This window comes from Rhincodon typus, chromosome 25, assembly GCF_021869965.1.
Source record: "Rhincodon typus isolate 14 chromosome 25, sRhiTyp1.1, whole genome shotgun sequence".
NCBI classification, from domain to species: Eukaryota; Metazoa; Chordata; class Chondrichthyes; order Orectolobiformes; family Rhincodontidae; genus Rhincodon; species Rhincodon typus.
Window position 1 is genome coordinate 38,709,200 of NC_063356.1, and position 22,500 is coordinate 38,731,699.

A 22,500-nucleotide genomic window follows, 5' to 3' on the forward strand; every position below is an offset into this window, starting at 1 on the left:
TGTGTGTGTGTGTGTGTGTGTGTGTGTGTGTGTGTGTGTGTGTGTGTGTAGAGAGAGTTGCTGTGCGTGGGTCAGGGATAGTGTCGCTGTGTGTGGGTCAGGGGTGATGTCACTGTGTGTCGGGGGTAGTGTCGCTGTGTGTGGGTGAGGGGTAGTGCCACTGTGTGCGTCAGGGGTAGTGTCGCTGTGTATGGGTCAGGGGTAGTGTCACTGTGTGTGTCAAGGGTAGTATCGCTGTGTGTGGGTCAGGGGTAGTATCTCTATGTGTGGGTCAGGGATAGTGTCTCTGTGTGTGGATCAGGGGTAGTGTCGCTGTGTGTGGGTGAGGGGTAGTGTAGCCCAATGGTCTCAATGTGGACTTCACAGGCTTCAAAATCTCCTCACCCCCCCGACCTCATCCCAAAACCAGCCCAGCTCGTCCCCGCCTCCTTGACCTGTCTGTCTTTTAGAGAATCACAGAGAATCATAGAGTATTGCGGCACAGAAACAGGCTCTTCAGTCTTTTCTCCCACCTATCCACTCCTCTGACCACACTGACCAACCCCTACCCCCACTTCCTACCTACCAGCCTCTTCCTTGCCTTCTTGACTTGTCCATCTTCCCTTGACTGACCAACCCCCATCCCAACTCCCCACCTACTCTCACCTTTACTGGCTCCAACCCCGCCTCCTTGACCTGTCCATCTTCTCTCCACCTATCTGCTCCTTTATCCACCTTCCATCATCGCCTCCCCCCACTCTCTATTTATTTCAGAGTCCCCTTCCCCCCCGCCATTTCTGAAGAAGGGTCCAGACCCGAAAAGTCAGCTTTCCTGCTCCTCTGATGTTGCCTGGCCTGCTGTGTTCACCCAGCTCTACACCTTGTTTACTCTGTTACCTGTAGGAGTTTGGGGAATCCAGGGGTCAGCAAAGGTGCTATAGAAACATACTGTTTCTCACAATCTGGGGTGAGGGGGTGCTTTTGGTGAGGCTCTTCTCCCTCCAGTTGAAGGAACCAGACATGAGCTCTGCCCATCGGTATAAGCCAATCAGAGTTTGGGGAGATTGAGAAGCAGCTGCGTACCGTGTCTGGGTCTCTCTGCACCTCCACAAAAGCAGAGTACTCCAGCAATCTGAGTTTAGTCGAGGCGATAGTTCGGTCCTGCCACACTGGGATAGTAGCAGGAGGTGAGAGAGGCCCCAGTGGTTCATAACCTGCTGAAGAAACAGAACAGTGAAATTAAACCCCACTTGGTTTGAAAATCAACTTTAAGTCGAGCAGACCTTTCCTTTCTTCCTGTGTTCCAAACAACTTTAGAAATCTTCAACATTCGCTCCGCCCATTACCCAATGCACAGTGTGTACCATCTATCTGATACATAGCAGCAATGCACCAAGGGGTCCTTAGAGAACACCTTTCCAAAACCCATGACCACTTCCGTCTAGCACGACAACAGCAGCAGGTACATGGGAATACCATCCCCTGCAAGTTCCCCTCCAAAGCACACACCATCCTGATGTGAAAATATATCGCTGTTCACTGGGTCAAAATCCTGAAATTCCCTCAACCTATAGCACATGGACTGCATAGCTCACTAGCATCTTCTCAAGGGCAATAAATGCTGGCCCAGCCAGCAACACCCATACCCTGTGAAGGAGTATTTTTAGTTAAAATACATTTTTGGAAGGCCCAACTGCAAAGTATGAGTGCGACAATTTTCTTGTTGTCCATAATTGGTATATCTGTTCAGTGCCTTTGATAATACAACAGGGCCAGCGGTTTGAGATAAACTGTCTCACTGTAACCTCCAGGACACCCTGAAGTGTTAGCTCAATACCAACATCTTGGGGTGGTGTTTTCTGGTTCCCCAGAGATTGGAAACTAAAGCTGAGGGGATGAATGTAGCAGATATTGCCTCCTGCTGGTGGTTGGTATCACAGCAGTCTTTCTGACACTGGCTATTTAGGCTGACATGGTCTCAGAACCTGGGGAAACCTTGACCCTTTGAGATAGACAGGCAATTGAGGCCGTAAAGAGCCTTGTTAAAGGTAAGGTTAGGAAACTGACTGTGTCCCACCGTGATGGGAGGGAGCAGGCCGGAGTGCCAAGGCTACAGAAACTGCCCTTTGTGTTCGCTTGGGTGAAGGTAGAGCCTAAAGCCAGCAGGTAGGGGGCTCCCAGCACCCTGGCCCAACCCTAGGGAATGAGCTGGCTGCTCTCTCTCTCTCTATTTTTTATCAGCGTTTTTGAAACGTGGCTTCATCTTGTTGGAGCAGTCTCGGTGTAATTTATCTTGTACTGCTGCCTTTGAGACCTCAGAAGGTGCAAGGCTCATTGACCCCCCTGTTTGAAAAGCCCACCCTTCTCTGCACAGAAACCTTCTCCACGCCCATTGTGGGCTCAAACACATGCAAATCTTACATTTAATCAATTCCCCACCGGAAGCAGGTTCAAGACATGAATAAAAATTCATGTCTCATTCAGCATTTTCTTGTGAAAATTCAGCCTTTTGGTGACTATCAAATAGATCATGGTTGACTTGTATCTTGACCTCATCTATCTGCCTTGGCCAATAACTGTCTTCATGGAGAACAGTCAATCAATCCTGGTTTTGAAATTTACAATTGACCCAGCTTAGTTAGTGCGGTAAAACTGTGGTTAATCTACATTCCATCCCTTCCAAGGTGTCACAACCCTGGTCATGACCTATAGACATACCAAACATTTAAATTCCAACGTTTTGTTAAGAAAAGGGTTGATGTAGCCAAAATGACAGTGGATGTAAATCTGTGGCTGTCTGGAGAGGAATTCGGGAATACTACATCAACGGGTGTCACAGAACTTCAAGGGCAGAAACTGAACTGTAAGCTCCTGTAAATAACTAACGATGGTAAAATAAAAATGACAGTAGTTTGTGTGGAGGACATATTTCCATTTTCCCCTTTCAAGAATATACAGGGAGAGAGGTTAAAAGCAAGCTTTGACCCTGTTCTGTATACTTTAGGTGGCTTGATGCCCTAGTATGTGGACTAGAGTGCTATGAAGCTAAAAGCTTTGAGTATTGCTAATAAACACCTCTGTATTGCAGGTAAGGAAAGGAGAGTAAACTCTCTCACAATGAGGTCTACCATGCTAACAATATTGAATGGAACTAGGACAAAGGACTTCAAACAATCTGCAAAATCAAAATCTCAAAAGCAACAACACGCTCTTCACCAAAGCCTTCTGACTTTTATCTGTCCTTGGACTCATTTCTCATTCCTTCTCATTCCTAATCTATGTGCTTGTGTCTTGCATTATTATTTCCTCTTGCAAATATACTCACTCTTTTTTTGACATTCAAGAAAGCCTGTTTAGGTTGGCTCTTTTGAAAAGATAAATACTTATGGTCCAGGACAATGGCAGCCACAAGGGGGAAGATCCTTTACAAAGCAACCTGGTGACCAACTGAAGGGCTGGGTGACTGAAGAAGGAGAGACAGTTGATCCCCCCTCAGCTGGGAGCCTGACAATGTGGGGTTTCTCGTCTGAAACCCTCATGGTCTGGGGAACCTCACCTCAGGTCTGTCATACCAACATATCCTTCCTGAGATGCAGCGCCCAGATCTCAATAGAGTCATAGGGTCTAAGGTTTTGGAGGAGATCTGTAGCTTGGGTTGTGGGTGTTGAGGTTGGTAGGCTCGCCGAGCTGGTTTGTTGTTCCGCAGACGTTTCGTTACCGTGCTGGGTAACATCCTTAGCACAGCCTCTGATGAAGCGTCGGTGTGTTTTCCCGCCTGGTTTTTAAACTCTGGGGTCCGTTAAGATGGATTGCCTCACTTCCGGGTTTCCTCCGTAGTGGAATGTATATGGGGTCGATTTCAATGTGTTTATTAATAGCCTGCTTCGTGGAGTGCCATGCTTCCGGAATTCTCGTGCTTGTCTCTGCCTAGCCTGTCCCAGGATCTTGGTATTGTCCCAGTCGAAGTCATGGCTCTCCTTGTCCATGTGGATTGAGATGGGTGAGTATTGGTCGTGTCTTTTTGTAGCCAGTTGGTCAACCCCATATACATTCCACTACGGAGGAAACCCGGAAGTGAGGCAATCCATTGCAACTGACCCCAGAGTTTAAAAACCAGGCGGGAAAACACACCGACGCTTCATCAGAGGCTGCACTGAGGATGTTACCAAGCACGGTAACGAAACGTCTGCGGAACAACAAACCAGCTCGGCGAGCCCAACCAACCTCAAGAGTCATACGGTGATAGAGATATACAGCACGGAAACAGACCCCTCGGTCCAACTCATCCATGCCGATCAGATATCCTAAATCAATCTAGTCCCGCTTGCCAGCATTTAGCCCATGTCCCTCTAAACCCTTCCTATTCATATACCCATCCAGATGCCTTTTAAATGTTGTAACTGTACCAGAATCCACCATCTCCTCTGGCAGCCTATTCCATACACACACCACCCTTTGTACCAATAAGTTGCCCCTTAGGTCCTTTTTAAATCTTTCCCCTCTCACCTTAAACCTATGGCTTCGAGTTTTGGACTCCCCCAACCCAGGAAAAAGACCCTGGCTATTCACCCTATCCCTGCCCCTCATGATTTTACAAACATCTATAAGGTCATCCCTCAGCCTCCGATGCTCAAGAGGAAAATAGCCCCAGCCAATTCAGCCTCTCCCTATAGCCCAAACTCTCCAGTCCCAACAAGATCGTTGTAAATCTTTTCTGAACTCTGCAGTAATCTATTCTCTAGCTGAAGTCGCATCGAGCTTTAATATAATTTCTTCTCCCTTTGCATTCCAACCCAGTGACATTTATTCAATAGGTCAGAGTGCAACCAAATGGATTAAATTCATCCCAGATTTGTATTCTGCACTAGTCCTCACCCATTCCAAAATTTCTGGACCAATAGATTGAGAGTACAGGGCGAGTAAGACACAGAACATTTCAGAAGATTGTGCACACAAGGAACATGGACGAAATCTTCCGAACCCACTTGCTGGGACAAAGCCGGCTTCCAAGCTCTGCACTCTAACGCTCACGGCCTGTGGTGTACTCACTTGCGATAGACGGTGGTACTGCTGGCTGAATGGGGTATGATGGTTGGGCGAATGGCTTCACACTGCAAAAGGAATGAAACAAGACATGTGGATTAGTGCCTGCAAATGGACCTGGTGGTGGTGGTGGTGAGGAACAGCACAGTTCAAGAACAGAATAGCCCAATGCTCCTGACATTCTTCATGGCCCAAGCCCAATCCAAGTAACATCTTCCAAAAGGACACGCAGGCATCTTGGGACAGTTTCTGATCTCAGCGGTCAGGTAGCCCTGCTACACTTAGGCCTATGGAGACACTTACCACTGAGAGGCTGCAGTCTGCTACCATTTCTAATGAATAATGAATTGAGGTGTTTGATGGGATTGTAGAAATCATAGCTTGGGTTCTGAGATTTTTGACGCTTGATCCTTGAAAGGCTACAGTAGAGACTGGAACCATGGCCAGGTGGATCTCATTTACTATGGGATCCTTAATGGGGGTTGTTAACCTGGGCCAAATCAGGGAGCCCTGGCTGACAGATATAAAGAGGAGGGTCAGAAGGTGTCCTCAGTTTCAGGGCTGGCATTGAGTTGGCTGGTCAGAGCCCATGTACTGTGTACATGTAGATAAAGGGTAACTTGGTGATGGGATACAGGCTTCTGTGCAGTTATTTCAACCAGAATCAGCTTTTAGGTAAGATACATGAGACCAGTACATTTTTTTCGGCCAAAGGTCACAGGGTCAAGTTTTACATGACTATATACTTTCACGCGGAACTGAATTCCAGACGTTGGCCAGCAAGGACGGTGGTTGCAAGTGACCCCAAATTAGGGAAAGATTAATTGACAAATGCATTGAGGTTTCTGCTCTTAACAGTGCAATGCTATTTACCAGCAATCTTTAATGTGAGTGTAAGTGTTTGGGGTGAGTGAGTGTAAACATTAGAGGGGTGGTCCTGCAAAAACAGTGCTGCAACTTTCAGAGAGAGGGGAAAGATATGAAAAGGTGTTGGAGAAATGAAAAGGAACTGAAAGCTGAATCACCACACAACAGAAAACTGTCCAACAAGGACTGTACAGAAGGTTTTGTGTAAATATTCACTCTTTCAGTCCAGACTTGCACTTTAAAACAATTCACAAATGCCTCTAGTCACACAGGGAAGCTGAACTATCTGTCAAACATCAGCAATCTATCAGCTGCATTAAACTGTGGAGCTCAGCAGGTTAAACAGTTATCCATCGCTTCCTGAGTGAGGACAGTCCTCACACAATTCAAAATGTGGGGCCCACATCGAACATCCCACAGCACTTTCCTTTCTAAAGGAAAGAAAGTGCAAATATAAGTGATGACTGGTCAATTTTGCTGCTGTGAGGAGCTTTCCACCTGGCCTCTCCCACATTATGTCGATGCCAATCTCCATGTTTCTATTACTTAATCCACCAGTCAATGTGGCTCTCTCAAACCGTCTGTTAACCTTTACTGACCATGCTCTCATCTGCAGTAAAGGAGCGGGAGAATTTAAGAGCTCTCAAAAGACCCATTTGAAGTTGGGAGTGAAAGAAAAATAATAATCAGTCAATGTTTTGAAGTGGCACTACCAACTGTGAGCAGTTGTTAAAAGGGGACATACAGCAAGTACAAAGGGGTGCAGGATTTGCAAGAAAATTGAAAAGTGATAGTGTCACTGGACGAATAATCCAATGGCCCAACTAATGCTCTGAGGGTGGCATGGTGGCTCAGTGGTTAGCACTGTTGCCTCACAGCGCCAGGGATGCGGGTTCGATTCCACCCTCGGGTGACTGTCTGTGTGGAGTTTACACAGTCTCCCTGTGTCTGTGTGGGTTTCCTTTGTGTGATCTGGTTTCCTGCCTCCAGCCAAAAATTTACAGGTTGGGTGGATTGGCCATGAGAAATACAGGGTTGCAGGGATAGGATAGGGAAGAGGAGTGGGTCTGAGTGGGATGCTCTTCGGAGGGTCATTGTGGACTCGATGGGCCGAATGGCCTGCTTCCACACTGCAGGGATCCTATGACTCTATAAACGTAGATTCGAATCCTGTATCAAAATAATAAAATCTAGAATTGAAAACTAGCTTTAGTAATGAAATTGTCATTGCATAAACCTAGCTGGGTCACCCATGTCTTTCAGGAAAGGAAATCTGCCATCCTTACCTGGTCTGGGTGACATACATCTTCACTGCCCTCTGCTGTGGCCCAGCAAACCACTCAGTTCACCAGCACTTTAGGATGGGCATGAAATGTGTGCCTCACCAGTGATGCCCACGTTGCATGAAAGAATTAAAAATCATTTTAGTTGCAGAGCTAACTATTAAAGCGGACAGTGGCCTCCAACCAATGGTTAACTATGACCATGGACTGTGACATGAATCAATGGTCACCTCACACAGTGAATGCTGAATCCTACCAATCAACAATGAACAAGGAAACATCACCACTGAACCCAGCCCCAGCAAAGGCTGCTCCTGGAAACTCGCCAACACATCTGTTCCCCCCTTTATGACAGATGAATTTAAACAGCACATTATTGTCCAGAGTCTTTTCACTACAGAACATTTTCTTGTTCACTTTTGGGAGCGTTCCAGTGGAAAAATCAAACGCTAGGTGTTTAGACAGTTTTAAAAGAAAATCAGATGTTGATGTGAGCTCACCCTACAGTCAGGATCCAAGCTCAGGGAAAACATGGTAAGAATTAGCTTTAAGAAGGGAATGTGGTGCTAAACTCACATAAATTGAAACGAAGAAAGATGAAACATAGTCACCCACATCCAACTTGACAACAAACACAACATACTCACAAGATCAGGAGCAGGAGTATCCATTCAGGCCCTCCGAGATTGATGAGCCATTTAATAAGATCATGGAGTTATAGAGCATGGAAACAGACCCTTTGCTCGAACCTGCCCATGTCAAACATGTTCCCAAGCTAAACTAGTCTCACCTGCCTGCACTTGGCCCATATCTCTCTAAACCTTTCCTATTCATGTACTTATTTCAATGTCTTTTAAATGTTGTAACTGTACCCGCACCTGGATTTCTCTGGATCATTCCACACACAAAGCATTCTCTACATAAAAAAGTTGCCTCTCATCTCTTTTTTAAATCTTTCTCCTCTCACCTAAGGAAAACACTTTGGTTATTCCCCTCATGATTTTATAAACCTCAATAAAGGTCACCTCTCAACCTCGTACACTCCAATGAAACAAGTCCCAGTCTTTCCAGTCTGTTTTTATAACTCAAACGCTCCAGTTTAATAATATCCTTCCTACACAGATCATGGCTGATTATTTTGGCCTCCACTCCCCGTTCCTGCCTACGCCCAATTCCAATTGACTGTCTTCATCAATCAACCATGAAATCATATCCAAAGTAGAGCAAATACATGCGTATCAATAGATAATGACTAGAATGTCTTTGCTCCACTGGGTCCATTCATTTAGCCCCTGGTACACATGCAATGCACTCAAATGAGATCACATTATCATATGCTCAGCCTTGTGCACCTAACTAAGTTTCAGTGGGCATCTTTGTTAATCAGTAGGCCATTTTGGACTGAGAAGAGAGGAAATTTCTTTGCTCAGGGGGTGATGATCCTGTGAATCCTGTACTGCAGGAGGCCATGTCACTGAGTATATTTAAGAAAGAAACAGCTTTCTAGAAGCTGACGGTGTCAAGAGGTATGGGGAAAGAATGGGAGTTTGGGGTTGAGATTGTGGATCAGCCATGATTTATTTTGAATGGGAGAGCAGCCTTGGTGGGTGGAATAGCCTACGCCTGCTCCTATCTGTCTATGCTTCAGCTGACCTCAACCCTGCTGAGACTGTAGGTGCTATGGGACACGCAGAGGAATAAGTTCTGGGCCTAAATTAAGACTGTAACTGACAATAGACAGGGTTCAACACCACAGAATATTCAACATTAAAGCTAAGCAAATTGAAATATTTGTCACTGTGATGTGAAAATACCACAGAGAAACGTGGATTTAAAGAATTTCATTACAGAAGTCGAGGCCAGGGTTATTTACATCATGCTGTTTTTCCCCGCGTTCTGTTCAATGAATCTATTTGTTAGTCCTGAGTCTTCAGTTAGTTTGGACTTTGGGACACAATTACAAAATCGACAGCAACCAAACCCATTTATTTCAGGAATGGGGTAATGCCAACAAATCCACGTTTTGTACATGAAACAAGAATGCATTTGCCGAAAAATCATTTTACAAATTCAGAAGCTAACTGCAATATCAATACTTTCAGTCACTTACTTTAATAGTAGTAGCTGTGTTAGTGTGAGAAATGCTAGGGAGGCTTAGCGCTGTTCTGCTAGTGGTATCTCCCATGATCCTTTATTGAAAGGGGATTGGAGTACAGTAAAATAGAAGGTTTGCTATAATTGTAATGACTAATCTCTAGGCACTTATATAGCCCCGGAATCTATTGGTTTCGCAACCTGCCTTGCCACTTTCATCAAATATTTTTGCACACATAAATTACACACCTCAGAACTGTACACATTACTTTTATATTACCTCTTTCTAACACAATGTATCACTTGTCGCATTATAATATGCCTTTTAGGGACATGAACATGATATCATCACCACATCAGGGCAGGTAATTTAATGGTGTTAAGGTCCCAGTCTCCTTCTTGCTGAGTCCCCTTGCAGCATGACATGCTGAGGGAAGTGTGCTACAATACGTACAAATTGCGTAGTTGCAGTTCAGCCATGCAAGTGTACCTATGTAAATACTATAAATGCTGAAGTAAAAGTTTCATTGAACTCCTGAGTGCCACGTGATCCGCGTCTCATTCCTTTGTTACGGGAGCTAAGGTAAGTATCATATCACAATAGTTGAAGATTTATCAGCGATCACATCAACATTTCATGGTTCTCAGCATTCACTTTCACCTGCCACACCACCTTCTCTTTCGACTCCTTCACTGTAGCTAAATTATCAAACTGCTTATCTGACATACAGTACTGGATAAACAGAAAGTTTCTCCAATCAAACATTGAGAAGGCTGAAATCAATGCTGTTAACTCTTGTTCCAAATTCCATTTCCTAGCTACCACTTCATTCTTATCCCGATAACAGTCTGTGATTGCCAGCTAAAATGGATCCCAAGATAAACCTACATCTCAAAATTATGCCATCACTAAGACCATGTCTTAAGTCTCAGCAAGTCCCATTTTCCCATTCTCCCATCTCCCCTGTGCTCACTGGTCGACAGTCAGGCAATGCCTTGATTTTAAAATTTTCATCCTTGTTTTCAAATCCTTCTTCAGCCTTTCTCTACTTTATAATCTCAGCCAGTCCTGCACCCTCCGAGATGACTGTGCTCCTCTCATTTTGTTCTGAGGAAGGGTCAGCGGACCCGAAACATTAACTCTGATTTTTTCTTCACAGATGCTGCCAGACATGCTGAGCTTTTCCAGCAACTTCTGTTTTTCCTCTCATTTTGGCCTCTTCTTAGTTAGAATCCTTCCACTACTGGTGGCAGTGCATTCAGATGCCTGGGCTTCAAGCCTTGGAACTTCCTCCTTACAGCTCTACACTTCACCTTCTTTCTTTAAGACACTCCTTAAAGCCTCCATCTTTGACCAAATATTTGATCATCTGACCTAGTATGTGGCACTGTGTCATACCTTGTTTCATAATGTTGCTGTGAAACACCTTGGGACACTTCATTATATTAAAGGCTCCATACTAGTTGTGTTAAAGGCCCCGACATCCAATCCTATCTTCCCTTTAAGTTTTATTTATCACAGATTGCTTGAATTCCATAGAACCTTCCCACAGAAAATCATCCACATGCATCATAAAGATGTCTGGCAGTTTCCTTTTGTGATACCAGTATTGCTGGGTTTGCTTTCAGCTGAATGCCACCTACTTTCAGCAAGTTTCAAGAACATTCTTATCCCATTCAGGATAACTTATTGCACAATGATATTTTGAGTCTCACCTAAAACGATTCCCTGAGTATTAGTCATAGGGATATACAGCACGGAAACAGACTCTTTGGTCCAACTTGTCCATACCGACCAGATATCCTAGATGAATCTAGTCCCCTTTGTCAGTATTTGGCCCATATCCCTCTAAACCCTTCCAGTTCATATACTCATCCAGATGCCTTTTAAATGTTGTAATTGTACAAGCTACCACTATTTTGTCTGGCAGCTCATTCCAAACACGCACCACTCTCCGCATAAAAAGTTGCCCCTTAGGTCCCTTTTAAATCTTTCCCCTCTCAACTTAAACCTATGCCCTCTAGTTTTGGAGTCCCCAACCGTGGGGAAAAGACCTATTGTATTTACCCTATCCATGCCCTTCATGATTTTATAAACTGCTAGAAGGTCACACCTCAGCCTCTGACTCTCCAGGGAAAACAGCCCCAGCCTTTTCAGCCTCTCCCTATAGTTTAAACCCTACAACCCTGGAAAAGTTCTTGTAAATCTTTTCTGAATCCTTTCAAGTTTCACAACATCCTTCCTAGAGCAGGGAGATCAGAATTGCATGCAGTGTTCCAAAACTGGCCTAACCAATGTCCTGTATAGCTGCAACATGACCTTCCAACTCCTACACTCAATGCACTGACCAATAAAGGCAAGCATACCAAATGACTTTTTCACTATCCTATCTACCTGCAATGCCACTTTCAAGGAACTATGAAACTACACTCCAAGGTCTGTTTGTTCAGCAACACCCCCCCGGATCTTACCATTAAGTGTGTAAGTCCTGCCCTGATTTGCCTTTCCAAACTGCAGCACCTCACATTTTTCTAAATTAAACTCCATCTGCCACTCCTCTGCCCATTGGCCCATCTGATCAAGATCCCGTTGTACTCTGGAGATAACCTTTTTCATTATCCACAACACCACCAATTTTGGTGTCATCTGCAAACTTACTAACCGTACTTCCTTTGTTCACATCCAATCGTTTACATAAATGATGAAAAGCAGTGGACACAGCACAGATCTTGGTGACACACTGCTTGGTCACAGGCCTCCAGTCTAAAAAGCAACCCTCCACCACCATCCTCTGTCTCTTACCTTCTAGCCAGTTCTGTATCCAAATGGCTAGCTCTCCCTGTATTCCATGTGCTCTAACCTTGCTAACCAGTCTACTATGAGGAACCTTGTCAAACACCTTAACTGAAGTCCATGTAGAATTATGTCCCCCACTCTGCCCTCACCAATCTTCTTCATTACTTCTTCAAAAAACTCAATCAAGTTAGTGAGACATGATTTCCCATGCACAAAGCCATGTTGACCAACCCCTCATCAGTTCTTGCCTCCCCAAATACATGTAAATCCTGTCCCTCAGGATTCCTTCCAACAACTTTCCCATCACTGATGTCAGGCTCACCAGTCTATGGTTCCCTGGCTTTTCCTTACCACCTTTCTTAAATAGTGGCACCACGTTAGCCAACCTCCAGTCTTCTGGCAACTCATCTGCAGCTATTGATGATACAAGTATCTCAGTAAGGGTCCCAGCAATCACTTCCCTAGCTTCCCTGGTGTTCATTTTTCTGTGACAATTCCCCAATTTCTGTTACGTGTTATAATTGCGAGAGGTATCCCTATCCCTATCCTCACTCCTGTTAGCTACAATTCCCTCTGAATTGACATTTCCAGCCTGTCTCAGCAATCTAACACTACTACTACTATTGAATCCTCCATCCTTTGTGTAGCTGCTGAATGTCCTATTTGAGCCACAGAAGCTCCAGAGACTTAATATTTCCCCAAACATTTTCTTCAGGCTTCTAACATCTGCTCCAGAAGCATTTTGTTCCGAAATTGTAAATCCAGTTAATACTAATAGACTACCTCGTTTCAACAGTACAGGCAAGTACAGAGTTAGGAATCTTCAAGTATAATATAGTCCATTAAATTTCATTAGATATTTTTCCATAGAATATCCATCTTGCTTCCAATGTCTGATCATGCCACATATGCATTTAACATGTCATCCTCCTCATACAATCTCTCCATAAATTTTAATACTGTTTCCAAACCATCTTCAAGCCCAAGTGTTGAGCCTTTAGATCTGAGAATAATTAGCACCTTGGTTTTAGCAATACATGACAGTGCTGAGGCCATTCCTTACTATTCTCTTAGTAAAGACATAAACTGTACTTATTTATCCACTTCACTTTCCATTTATTGTAATGTTCAGCTTCACAAAACAATCAATGGAAAGTCATGTTACTTCAGCTGTTCCTCAAAGTAATTCCAGTTACAACCCTGTGTCTGAAATGATCTCTTAGTTTCCAATCTTCACCTTTAGGCAACTAATGACAATTTGCTACCTGTGACAATCTGGACCCAAGCCAGTTGGACAGCCCGGAAACAAGACACCTTTCTTCGCGGATAGTTTATTAGCCATTCAGTCTTAAAGCTCCTTCCACACATTAGTCCCACCTGTTCCCATCTGTTTTTAAACCCACCGGAAAATCACCTGAATAAAACAGCTATACAATGAACTATTTACAAGCACAGCCCACCAGGGGCAGTACAACAGTGACAAAAACACAAAAAGGTAAGGTAACCAAGGGAGGGGCTAAATCAAAATGTAACTGGTCCAGGAAATAATGCACTTCAGTCCCTGTGGTGCCCACCTCTGTCTAATTGCCTTGAGAGTGTTGGTTGTTGGTAAATATTGCCCAGTCCATTTCCAAGAATAGAGACATAAAAACTGCAGATGCTGGAATCCAAGGTAGACAAACAGGAGGCTGGAAGAACACAGCAGGCCAGGCAGCATCTGGAGGAAAGGAGCAGTCAACGTTTTGGGTATTACCTTTCTGCAGGACTGGATGTGGGGGTAGGGAGAGCTGCAGATAAAGAGAGGGGTGGAGGGAATGGGAATGGTGGTGATAGGTGGACACTGGTAGTAGGTACGACCTGGTTGGTTGATGGGAGGGATGAATCCAGTTGGTGGCCGGAAGGGAGGGTCAGAAGGTCGAATGGAAGGGAGGAGGTGGGGCTGGAAGGGGAGCCAGGGGAAGGGTGGGAACGTTATTTGAAATTGGAGAACTCAATGTCGAGTCCTCTGGGCTATAGGGTGCTCAGGTGGAAGGTAAGGTGTTGTTCCTCAAATTTGCATTCCATGTCGCTGCGACACTGGAAGAGGCTAAAGACAGACATGTCGGAGGGGGAGTAGGGTGGGGAGTTCAAATGGGCAGTGACCGGGAGGTTAGGTTGGCCGTTACGGACCAGGCGAAGATGCTCGGCCTTCCAAGGATACTCAGGCACAAACACAGCCGCTTTGGCCAGGCCCAGGAGGAGGTTCTCAAACCTGTCTATCCCCTTCCACACTGAGTGCCCAAAGATCAGGAGTGTGAAGCTGAAATGCAAACCTGTGCTCTTCTTATACCCAATCAATTAATCAATCAATTAAACAAATTAATGTCAGAGAGCTCTGGAGAGTGTTAGCAGATCTTCACATCTATGCCATCGGAGTAGGTCACTTATCCACACAAGGCTATGGAGGTAAGGGCATGCCTCTGGCTCTGTAACATAACGAGCAGTTGGAGCATAGGCAATGAAGTGAATGAGCTCTGTTCAATGCCCTCTGCCAACCTGCAGCTGGGTTTTCTCCTTGTTTCTGGGCAATGACAGGGGGATGCCTGACGGGTCTGCCAATACATCCAGTCTCCTGGTGTTACCCCCAGGGAAGGCGATGGCCTAGTGGTATTATCGGTGGACTGTTAATCCGGAGACCCAGATAACATTCTGGGGACCCAGGTTTGAATCCCACCTTGGCAGATGGTGGAATTTGAATTCAATAAATATCTGGAATTAAGAATTTAACGATGACCGTAAATTCAAGGTTGATTGTCAGGAAAAACCTATCTGGTTCACTTATGTCCTTTAGGGAAGGAAACTGCCGTCCTTACCTGGTCTGGCACACATGTGACTGTTAAGTGCCCTCTGGGCAATTAGGGATGGGCAATAAATGCTGCCCAGCCAGCGACGCCCTCATCCCGTGAATGAATAAAGAGAAAAATCACACCCATTATCTCCATGAACACTCTCCTGTATGTGATTCCCATTAATGCCCTTGAGAGAATCCTCCACAGCAGATCTCACTTGCATCCTTGTCCTCTGATGAACTGGCTAAGAGACAATCTTTCACTTGCCTACAACTCGATATCCAACTCCAGACAATTATCCAGGGTCCCTGCAGTGTCAGCTGATCTTTCTTCTTTCCCAGACTGAGCAGCATGCGGTTCTTGTGTGTCAGAAACTCGAAAGGGATAAAGTATGTGCTGGGAAGAGGATTTGGATGGGACACTATGGGATCAACACTGGAGGAGAAAGTAGGATATGGGTGAACTAGAAGCTGAGAAGCATCATAAGGCAGGAATACAGTTTCATCTTTAATGTGGGCCCCATCTCAGGGGGTGGGGAGCCATCTCCGTCTTAGAGCTCAGGAGTTGCAGATGTCCCAGGTCCCCACTGGTTCTCATCTGCTCTCTGTGAATGTGTGCCAAGGCTGGTGTAACTGGAGGGACTTGCAGCCAGTGGGAGTACTGAGATACCCGTAGCGTGTGTAGGCATGTGAGGGCGAGGCAGGGGATCTAGAAGTTAAGGCGCAAGTCCTCAGTGCCAGGCAGAGTTGCTGGGTGAGTGTTGGGGTTATGGTGCATTGAGAGGTGTGTGTGGGGGGTGGGGGGGAGTGCGGTAGTGATGTGATGGGGCAAAAATGTCAGGTACAGATACATTCACTAGGCATGGCCACCAGCATATGGTCATATGTCAACACTGAGGGCACTTAGGCCGGGTCATCGAGTCCAGACATCTGTGGTTTCTGACTATCTCCTCCCACTTCCTTCCACCCACATCCCCTGTCGTGTCTCTCCTCCTGCCCATCTGCTCCACAATTGCCACCATCATCTTGCAATTCCCCATCTTCCATGATAGCACTTGATGACAAGCCACCTTTAAGAATGGTGTGGTGGTTGCACTGCGCTGTTCTGCCCCCTGCTGGGCGAAGAGGCAGCCAGCAGTGCAATGGGCAGAGCCAACGGTGTGGAACTCACTTGGCCCCATACTATCACTGTGCAGATGTGGGTGTGCCAAGTTTCTGATGCCGGGTGCACAGAGCATGGATCGCCACCATTGCGCCCAAAAACAAAGACATGGCAGAGTTTCTGCAACACTATTAGGAAGAACAAGCTGCAGATGGTTTGACGTTGTGATCTATTGCCAAATTCAGGCAGCCTGAATGACTATTTATCACTGTGACTGAATTGGAGGAAGGTAGGTCCAGAGTCTGTAGCTCTTAATGACTTTGTCTCTGCCCTTCCTCCGGTCACTTTTTCCCCCTAATCCTTACTCTTTCTTCTCAGTACTAACGTTGTTTTCCCGCTGAGGTATCCTTTGGAGATATCCTCGCTCTCTAACCCAGGTCAGAGCTCCCAGATGAAACTGGCTTATCTCTGCACAGTCAGGGTATTGTAGAATCATAGAACCCCTACAGTGAGGAAGCAGGCCATTCAGCCCTCTGAGTCCACACTGACCCTCCGAAGACCATCCTATCCAGACCCCTGCCACCACACTCTATCCCTGTAATCCTGCATTTCCCATGGCTAATCCACCTGACCTGTATATCCCTGGGCACTAGGGGCAATTAGCACGGCCAATCCACCCTAACCTGCACATATTTGGACTGTAGGAGGAAACCAGAGCACTTGGAGGAAACCCACACAGACACAGGGAGAGGGAGCATGTGCACACTCCACACAGGCAGTCACCCGAGGCTGGAATTGAACCTGGGTCCCTGGTGCTGTGAGGCAGCAGTGCTAACCACTGTGCCACCGTGCCACCCACAGTATGGATGGTTCAACTACTCACTGGGTAAATGGACTGAATCATGGGCTGAGGGGACTGGCTGAGTGAGTAAAGTTAACACGGTTGAGGAGGTTGGATTGAGAGCTGCTCATTTAACTTGGGAGTCTGCTGTTACCACTTCCAAAAGAGAATGAATTAGTCTCCAGGGAAGTGAATTCTAACAATGGTATGGAACTGTGCATTCGCTAACACTTTCCAAAGTACGGAACCTCACCTTCAGCAAGTGATATGGTCCAGGCTTTTTTATTTAAACCAAATACACCAAGACAGTGAGTCTGTAAATGGGGAATCCAATCAGAAATCTACCTGTAGGGTCAGTGGATATAAGTGCAACAAGATGCTAATATGATGTTCACTGGAATTTCTTTCAGTAAGATTGGCTGGCGATGCAAGTCACCAATGTTAATTTATAGATATTATAGGTACAAATAGAAAGACACACACCGTAATTTGCACCTGCTGAGAGATGTGTTGAATCCAACCTGATTATCTTCTAGCAAAGACAAAGTAAATGTGAAATGTCACACTGCCAATAGTGCGCACTTTCCTCACTACGGTGCCACCAATGCCCAGCTTGGGATGGTACTGAAAAGGAGGGAGTATCGGAGATGGAAGTGGGGGTGGGGGGGAAAAGCACAGCACAGGGTTACAGACACAGGAACAATATATGCCAGAGGCATTCACAATGCAGCCCAGGGCCAGTTACAGCTCATGTCGTCCTCACCTGGGACTCTCAGTGGGTGTGCTGCTCCATTTGTCTTGGGACCGCCATACACAGCCTGCCAGCTCTGGGATGTTGCTGGCGCCAGATATATATAGAAAAAAAATATAGAGCGAGAAAAAGACATTGGCCCAAAATAATATGATTTTGATAACATCAGTTAAACCAGCCTTCTTCCCCACTAATCCCCTTCCTCATCCCGAGTCAATAAAATCATGAGAGGCATGGATAGGGTGAATAGTCAAGGTCTTTTCCCCCAGAGCAGGGGAGTCCGAAACTAGAGGGGCATAGGTTAAAGCTGAGAGGGGAAAGATTTAAAAGGGACCTGAGGGTTAACTTTTTCACACAGAGGGTGGTGCGTGTATGGAATGAGCTGCCAGAGGAGGTGGTGGAGGCTGGTACAGTTACAACATTTAAAAGGCGTCTGGATGGGTAAATGTAGAGGAAGGGTTTAGGGAATGGGCTAAATGCTGGCAAATGGAACTAGATTAATTTAAGATATCTGGCCAGCATGGACGAGTTGGACTGAAGGATCTGTTTCCGTGCTGTATAACTTAATGACTCTAAGCTCTGCATCGTGACCAGATAATGGAGACATGGCACCTCAGTGAAGCTGCTCTTTTTAAAAAGACACACAAAACCTTTGATTTCACTTGGAAGAAAATACTGCTTTTTTAAAAAAGAAAAGGTTTTAAACAAGACATCAGGTTTTAACAAGCGTTTAAAGCAAAACAGATCCCTCACTCATTGGCAACCCCAACAACCAGAAACTTTGGGGTCCGTCAAGGTTTTGCATCATGATCAAAAGAACAAGCTGAAAAGATTAACCCTACGGACAATATACAAGTGTGACAGGATGAAGATTGTCCTTTGTGAATGGCCAAGTTCACAAGATCAGTGTTTGGCCTATGCCAAACAATTTCTGATCACAGTTTACAATTAGTGAAATTGACATTGGAAAAGTTCACTCATCCTTCCACACAATCAGGTGGACATTCACCTCGAATTCAGATCAACTGTACAATTGGATCGAAACCAGCTGAACAATGTTATTGACAACAGAGGATTAGGTTGCTAGGACACCACATGGATACTTACTCTTGAGAGGACCCAGGTTGTCCAGAAAGGGAACCAGACCAAAACTGCAACAATAAAAGATAACAAGGATTCCACAATTAATAAACTTTCATGCATGATGTATTAAGCATTAGGTTCCTTCCAGTTTATTGTTAGATTCCTTTCAGAAAATTACATTTTGAGATACAGCATGTGAACTGCAGTAAGTGTAATGTGTTGGGAGATGGAAAAGGTGGCACTGGACAAAACTCTCCAACGATTTGAAGTTTTACTGATCAGCGTGGTCTAATTGATTGAGCTTGATTGTCCTGATTGCAAACAACTCCTGTAACGTGTGGTTTCGAAGTGCTGGGAAACAATGTCATTAGCTATTCTTTCCTATTGCAATTTCTGACCTGCCAGTTTAGAATTCTACCTGAATTCTTTGTTAGGAATTTTCGGTTCACCAATTTGGCACTTGTCCTGCTGTTAAATTCACAATACTTTGCTTGCTCTGGTAGCTTCCATAATAATTCCATGCTATGGTCTGTGACTTTTCTGAGGGTGTAACGAGTAGCTCAGATAAAGGGGAACAAGTAGGTGTATGATACTTGGATTTTCAAAAGGATTTGATAAGCTGCTGTGCAGTTAATGCACAAGATAGGAGATAGGGTGTAGCATTAGCTTGGATGGAGGGTTTGTTAACATACAGAAAGTAGAGAGTAGGGATAAAATGGGGCATTTTCAAGTTGGCAAGCTGTGCCCATTGTTATCAGCATTAGTGCTGGGGCCTGAGCTATTGACAGAGACACAGAGAGGAATGTATCTAAATGTGTTTATGGTACAAAGCTTCATGAGAATGCAAACTGTGACGATGACACAAGAGGCTGCAAATCGACATAGATTTCATGAGGTTATTCACTTTGGCAACAAAATATTTTTCGGAAGGCGTGAAATATGCAAATATAAATCATCAAGGAGACTTGGGTGGAACAAAAATAATTAGCATGCAGGTACAGCAAACAAATGGGACAACTTGTGACCTTAATTGCAAGGGAATTAAGGCGCAAGATTAAAGAGGCCTTGTTACAACTAACGCACTGTCCTTTTTTCTCTTACTCTCGTACGATGACAAGGCACTCAGCCAGCGATGCCCAAAACCCATGAACTGGAAAAAAAGAAAAATCTTCACCGGGTTGGCACGGCTACAGCTGAACCCAGAAGGCTTGGCTCGGAAAGCAGGGCAGATAAAAATAAGGTGGAGGTTCTACTCCCAGCATTTGTCCAGAATCAGGTCAACAGATACCAAGGCTTTGGATTCCATGGTCTATATTGGAACATCCTGACAAAATGGACATTTGTGACTCATATGGGAAGGGTACCTGTACCTCAGCATATATCACCCACATTCGGGGCAAAAGGGAAATTAAAAGTCAAAAATATAAAGTCTTGGGCAAATATAACTTTTCCTGTTACATTCTGAACTCCTGCTCCGAGGAATTCACATTGCAGTAACTTTAAATGTTGTATATATTATTTACCGATCAAACTACAACTGCTTCCGCAGGCATATGAAATCAGACTTTCTGCACAAAGTTTGTCATAGCAACGAGTAACAATTATCCTAATTGGCACATTCATCCCATACCCTCAGCCATTCATCATCACTGTTGAATATCACCCAACAGCAATGAAAGAGCACTGGCTAAAACACAGTGACATTAAATTGGGAAGTTCTCCTCAAGTCTTCAGCTGGTGACAAGCAAGACATCTGTAAAAACTGATTACTAGCAGAAGGAGACAGATGCTGTCCAATCCATGGCATGCAGGTCCATTAGGAAAATAGTGAGGCATGGGAGATAGGTCGGGTGTTGAATGCTGGTTCAGTTGATTTAGAACAAAGTCAGCAAGTGGCATGGGCTAGTGGAAGAATAAAGGGTCTTTGTCCTCACTCACTGCAATGTGAAGGCACTGAGAATGGATGTGTCCAGTGACCAGTGAAGAGATAAAATCTCCAAGGTGAAATCTCTGTGTTAACTGTTTTTGGGATGTGATATTTGTACATCTGGTCTTTTTACCAAATAAAATCAGACGGTGAGCAGTTTCAGTCCTTGCCTTATGTCTTGTGACTGGGAATTGGAATTCTAGGGATCCTTTACCCACTTCCTGACCCAGAACACCAGCTCCCACCTTACCTTTTTTTGCCACTGCATTAACCATTAGCTGTGAGGTCACAGTACAGTCCAGGGATTTGAATCTGCCCTATTCTGTATGACTTTGCTATCTGTAGTTTTGGTCACCTAGGCTTCAGGGAGCCTAATGACCGACTTACAACCATGCTGTTTCAGATTATGTTGACTTGACACCTTTTGTGGTAAAATTTGGCAAGAACGTTCACAGAAGGAAAGACTTTTATTTACATTTATTTCTTGCCTTGGGGGCTCTGGATGGTGCATTGTTGAATGCATTTAAGCTGCAGTACACAGGTTTCTCAGGGAACCAATGGATATAGGGCGTGGGTAGGAAGGTTCAGCCATGATTGTACTGAATGTTATAACAGGCTTGACAATCCACTTCTGCTCTTAGCTTTCATGTTCACGATGCTCCTGCACAGCTGTCAAAGTGACCATTGCAAGTGTAATCGCCACCTCAAAATAGGAAATGGAGCTTGACATCTACTCTTTGAGACTCCAGATCTTCATTATTCCCAATGCATTGGGTTCTCAGCTTCATTTGTCCTCTTGAGATAAGCATTGATTCTCAACTTTACTTTCGATAGTTTCATTTTTGGGTCACCATTTGAGCTGCCCTGGGAAGCTCATGATGTTACAGAAAGCACCAGTGTCTACCTGTGTCCCTTCTCAAACACTTGATGCTGTCTGTCTACAACCATCATTCCAACAGTCACAAACCATTGATCATCTTTTAGATCCGATACCAAGCCGCTGTACCGTACAGAATTATCCGCGGACATCTCTCCGGTAAGCATTTTACAGACCCGCTTTGTGTCTTTCTAGATAAACGCCGGTGTGTGAAGTTGTTCTGTGACTAGCAGTTATAGCACTCCATTCCCTACACTGTGGATATGCTGTCTTATCTTTTGTGTGGAGCCCTCCACAGTACTTGCATCCCACTCTTGATCTTTCTGCTGACTCTTCTGCAAATATTTCTTCCTTGCCTTCCAATATCTTACATGCAAACATATGAATCAGGAGCAGAAGTTGGCCACTCATCCCATCAAGCCCGCTCCACCATTCAATGAGATCATGGCTGATCTGATGACCCCACATTCCCACCTACCCTCAATAACCTTTCACCCCTTTGCTTATCAAGAACCTATCCACCCTGCAATAAAAACATTCAAAGACTCTGCTTTCACAACCTTTCAAGGCAACAAATTCGAAAGACTCACTCCCCACTATGAGGAAGAAAATTGTCCTCAGCTCTGTATTAAATAATCAACCCTTTCCTTTTGAAAACAGTCACTTCCAGTTTGAGATTCTCCCACAAAAGAAAACGCCCTTTCACATCCAGCCTGGGTCAAGATCCCCTCAGGATCTTAGGTTTCAATCAAGTCACCTCCTCTTTCTAAACTCCAGTGGATACAGGCTTACCCTGTCCAACCTTTCTGCATAAGGCAGACCACCCATTTCAAGTTTTAGTCTGGTAAACCTTCTCTGAACTGCTTCCAGTGCATTCACATCCTTCCTAGATAAAGAGACCAAAACTGTGATACAATATTTTGTACGTGGTCGCATGAATATCCTGCTTAACTGAGGTCAGAAATCACAGGACATCAGGTTATAACCAACAGGTTTATTTGAAAACACAAGCTTTCGGTTCAGGTGTTA

General features: G+C 44.8%; 1 protein-coding gene across 3 annotated transcripts in view; it reads right to left on the reverse strand.

Moving 5' to 3' along the window:
* The window catches only part of LOC109930967 (transcriptional enhancer factor TEF-5-like), a 144,229-nt gene that overhangs the window by 14,088 nt on the left and 107,641 nt on the right, over positions 1-22,500 (reverse strand). Inside the window, exons 5-8 of one of the 3 annotated variants that reach the window (XM_048612144.1) lie at positions 18,692-18,735; positions 17,597-17,671; positions 5,029-5,090; positions 1,063-1,196 (exon numbers count right to left, since the gene is read on the reverse strand). In XM_048612144.1, coding sequence (XP_048468101.1) covers positions 1,063-1,196; positions 5,029-5,090; positions 17,597-17,671; positions 18,692-18,735 — 315 coding nt within the window. The remainder of the gene's footprint in view (positions 1-1,062; positions 1,197-5,028; positions 5,091-17,596; positions 17,672-18,691; positions 18,736-22,500) is intronic. The other 2 variants (XM_048612143.1, XM_048612145.1) reach the window with 2 other exon arrangements.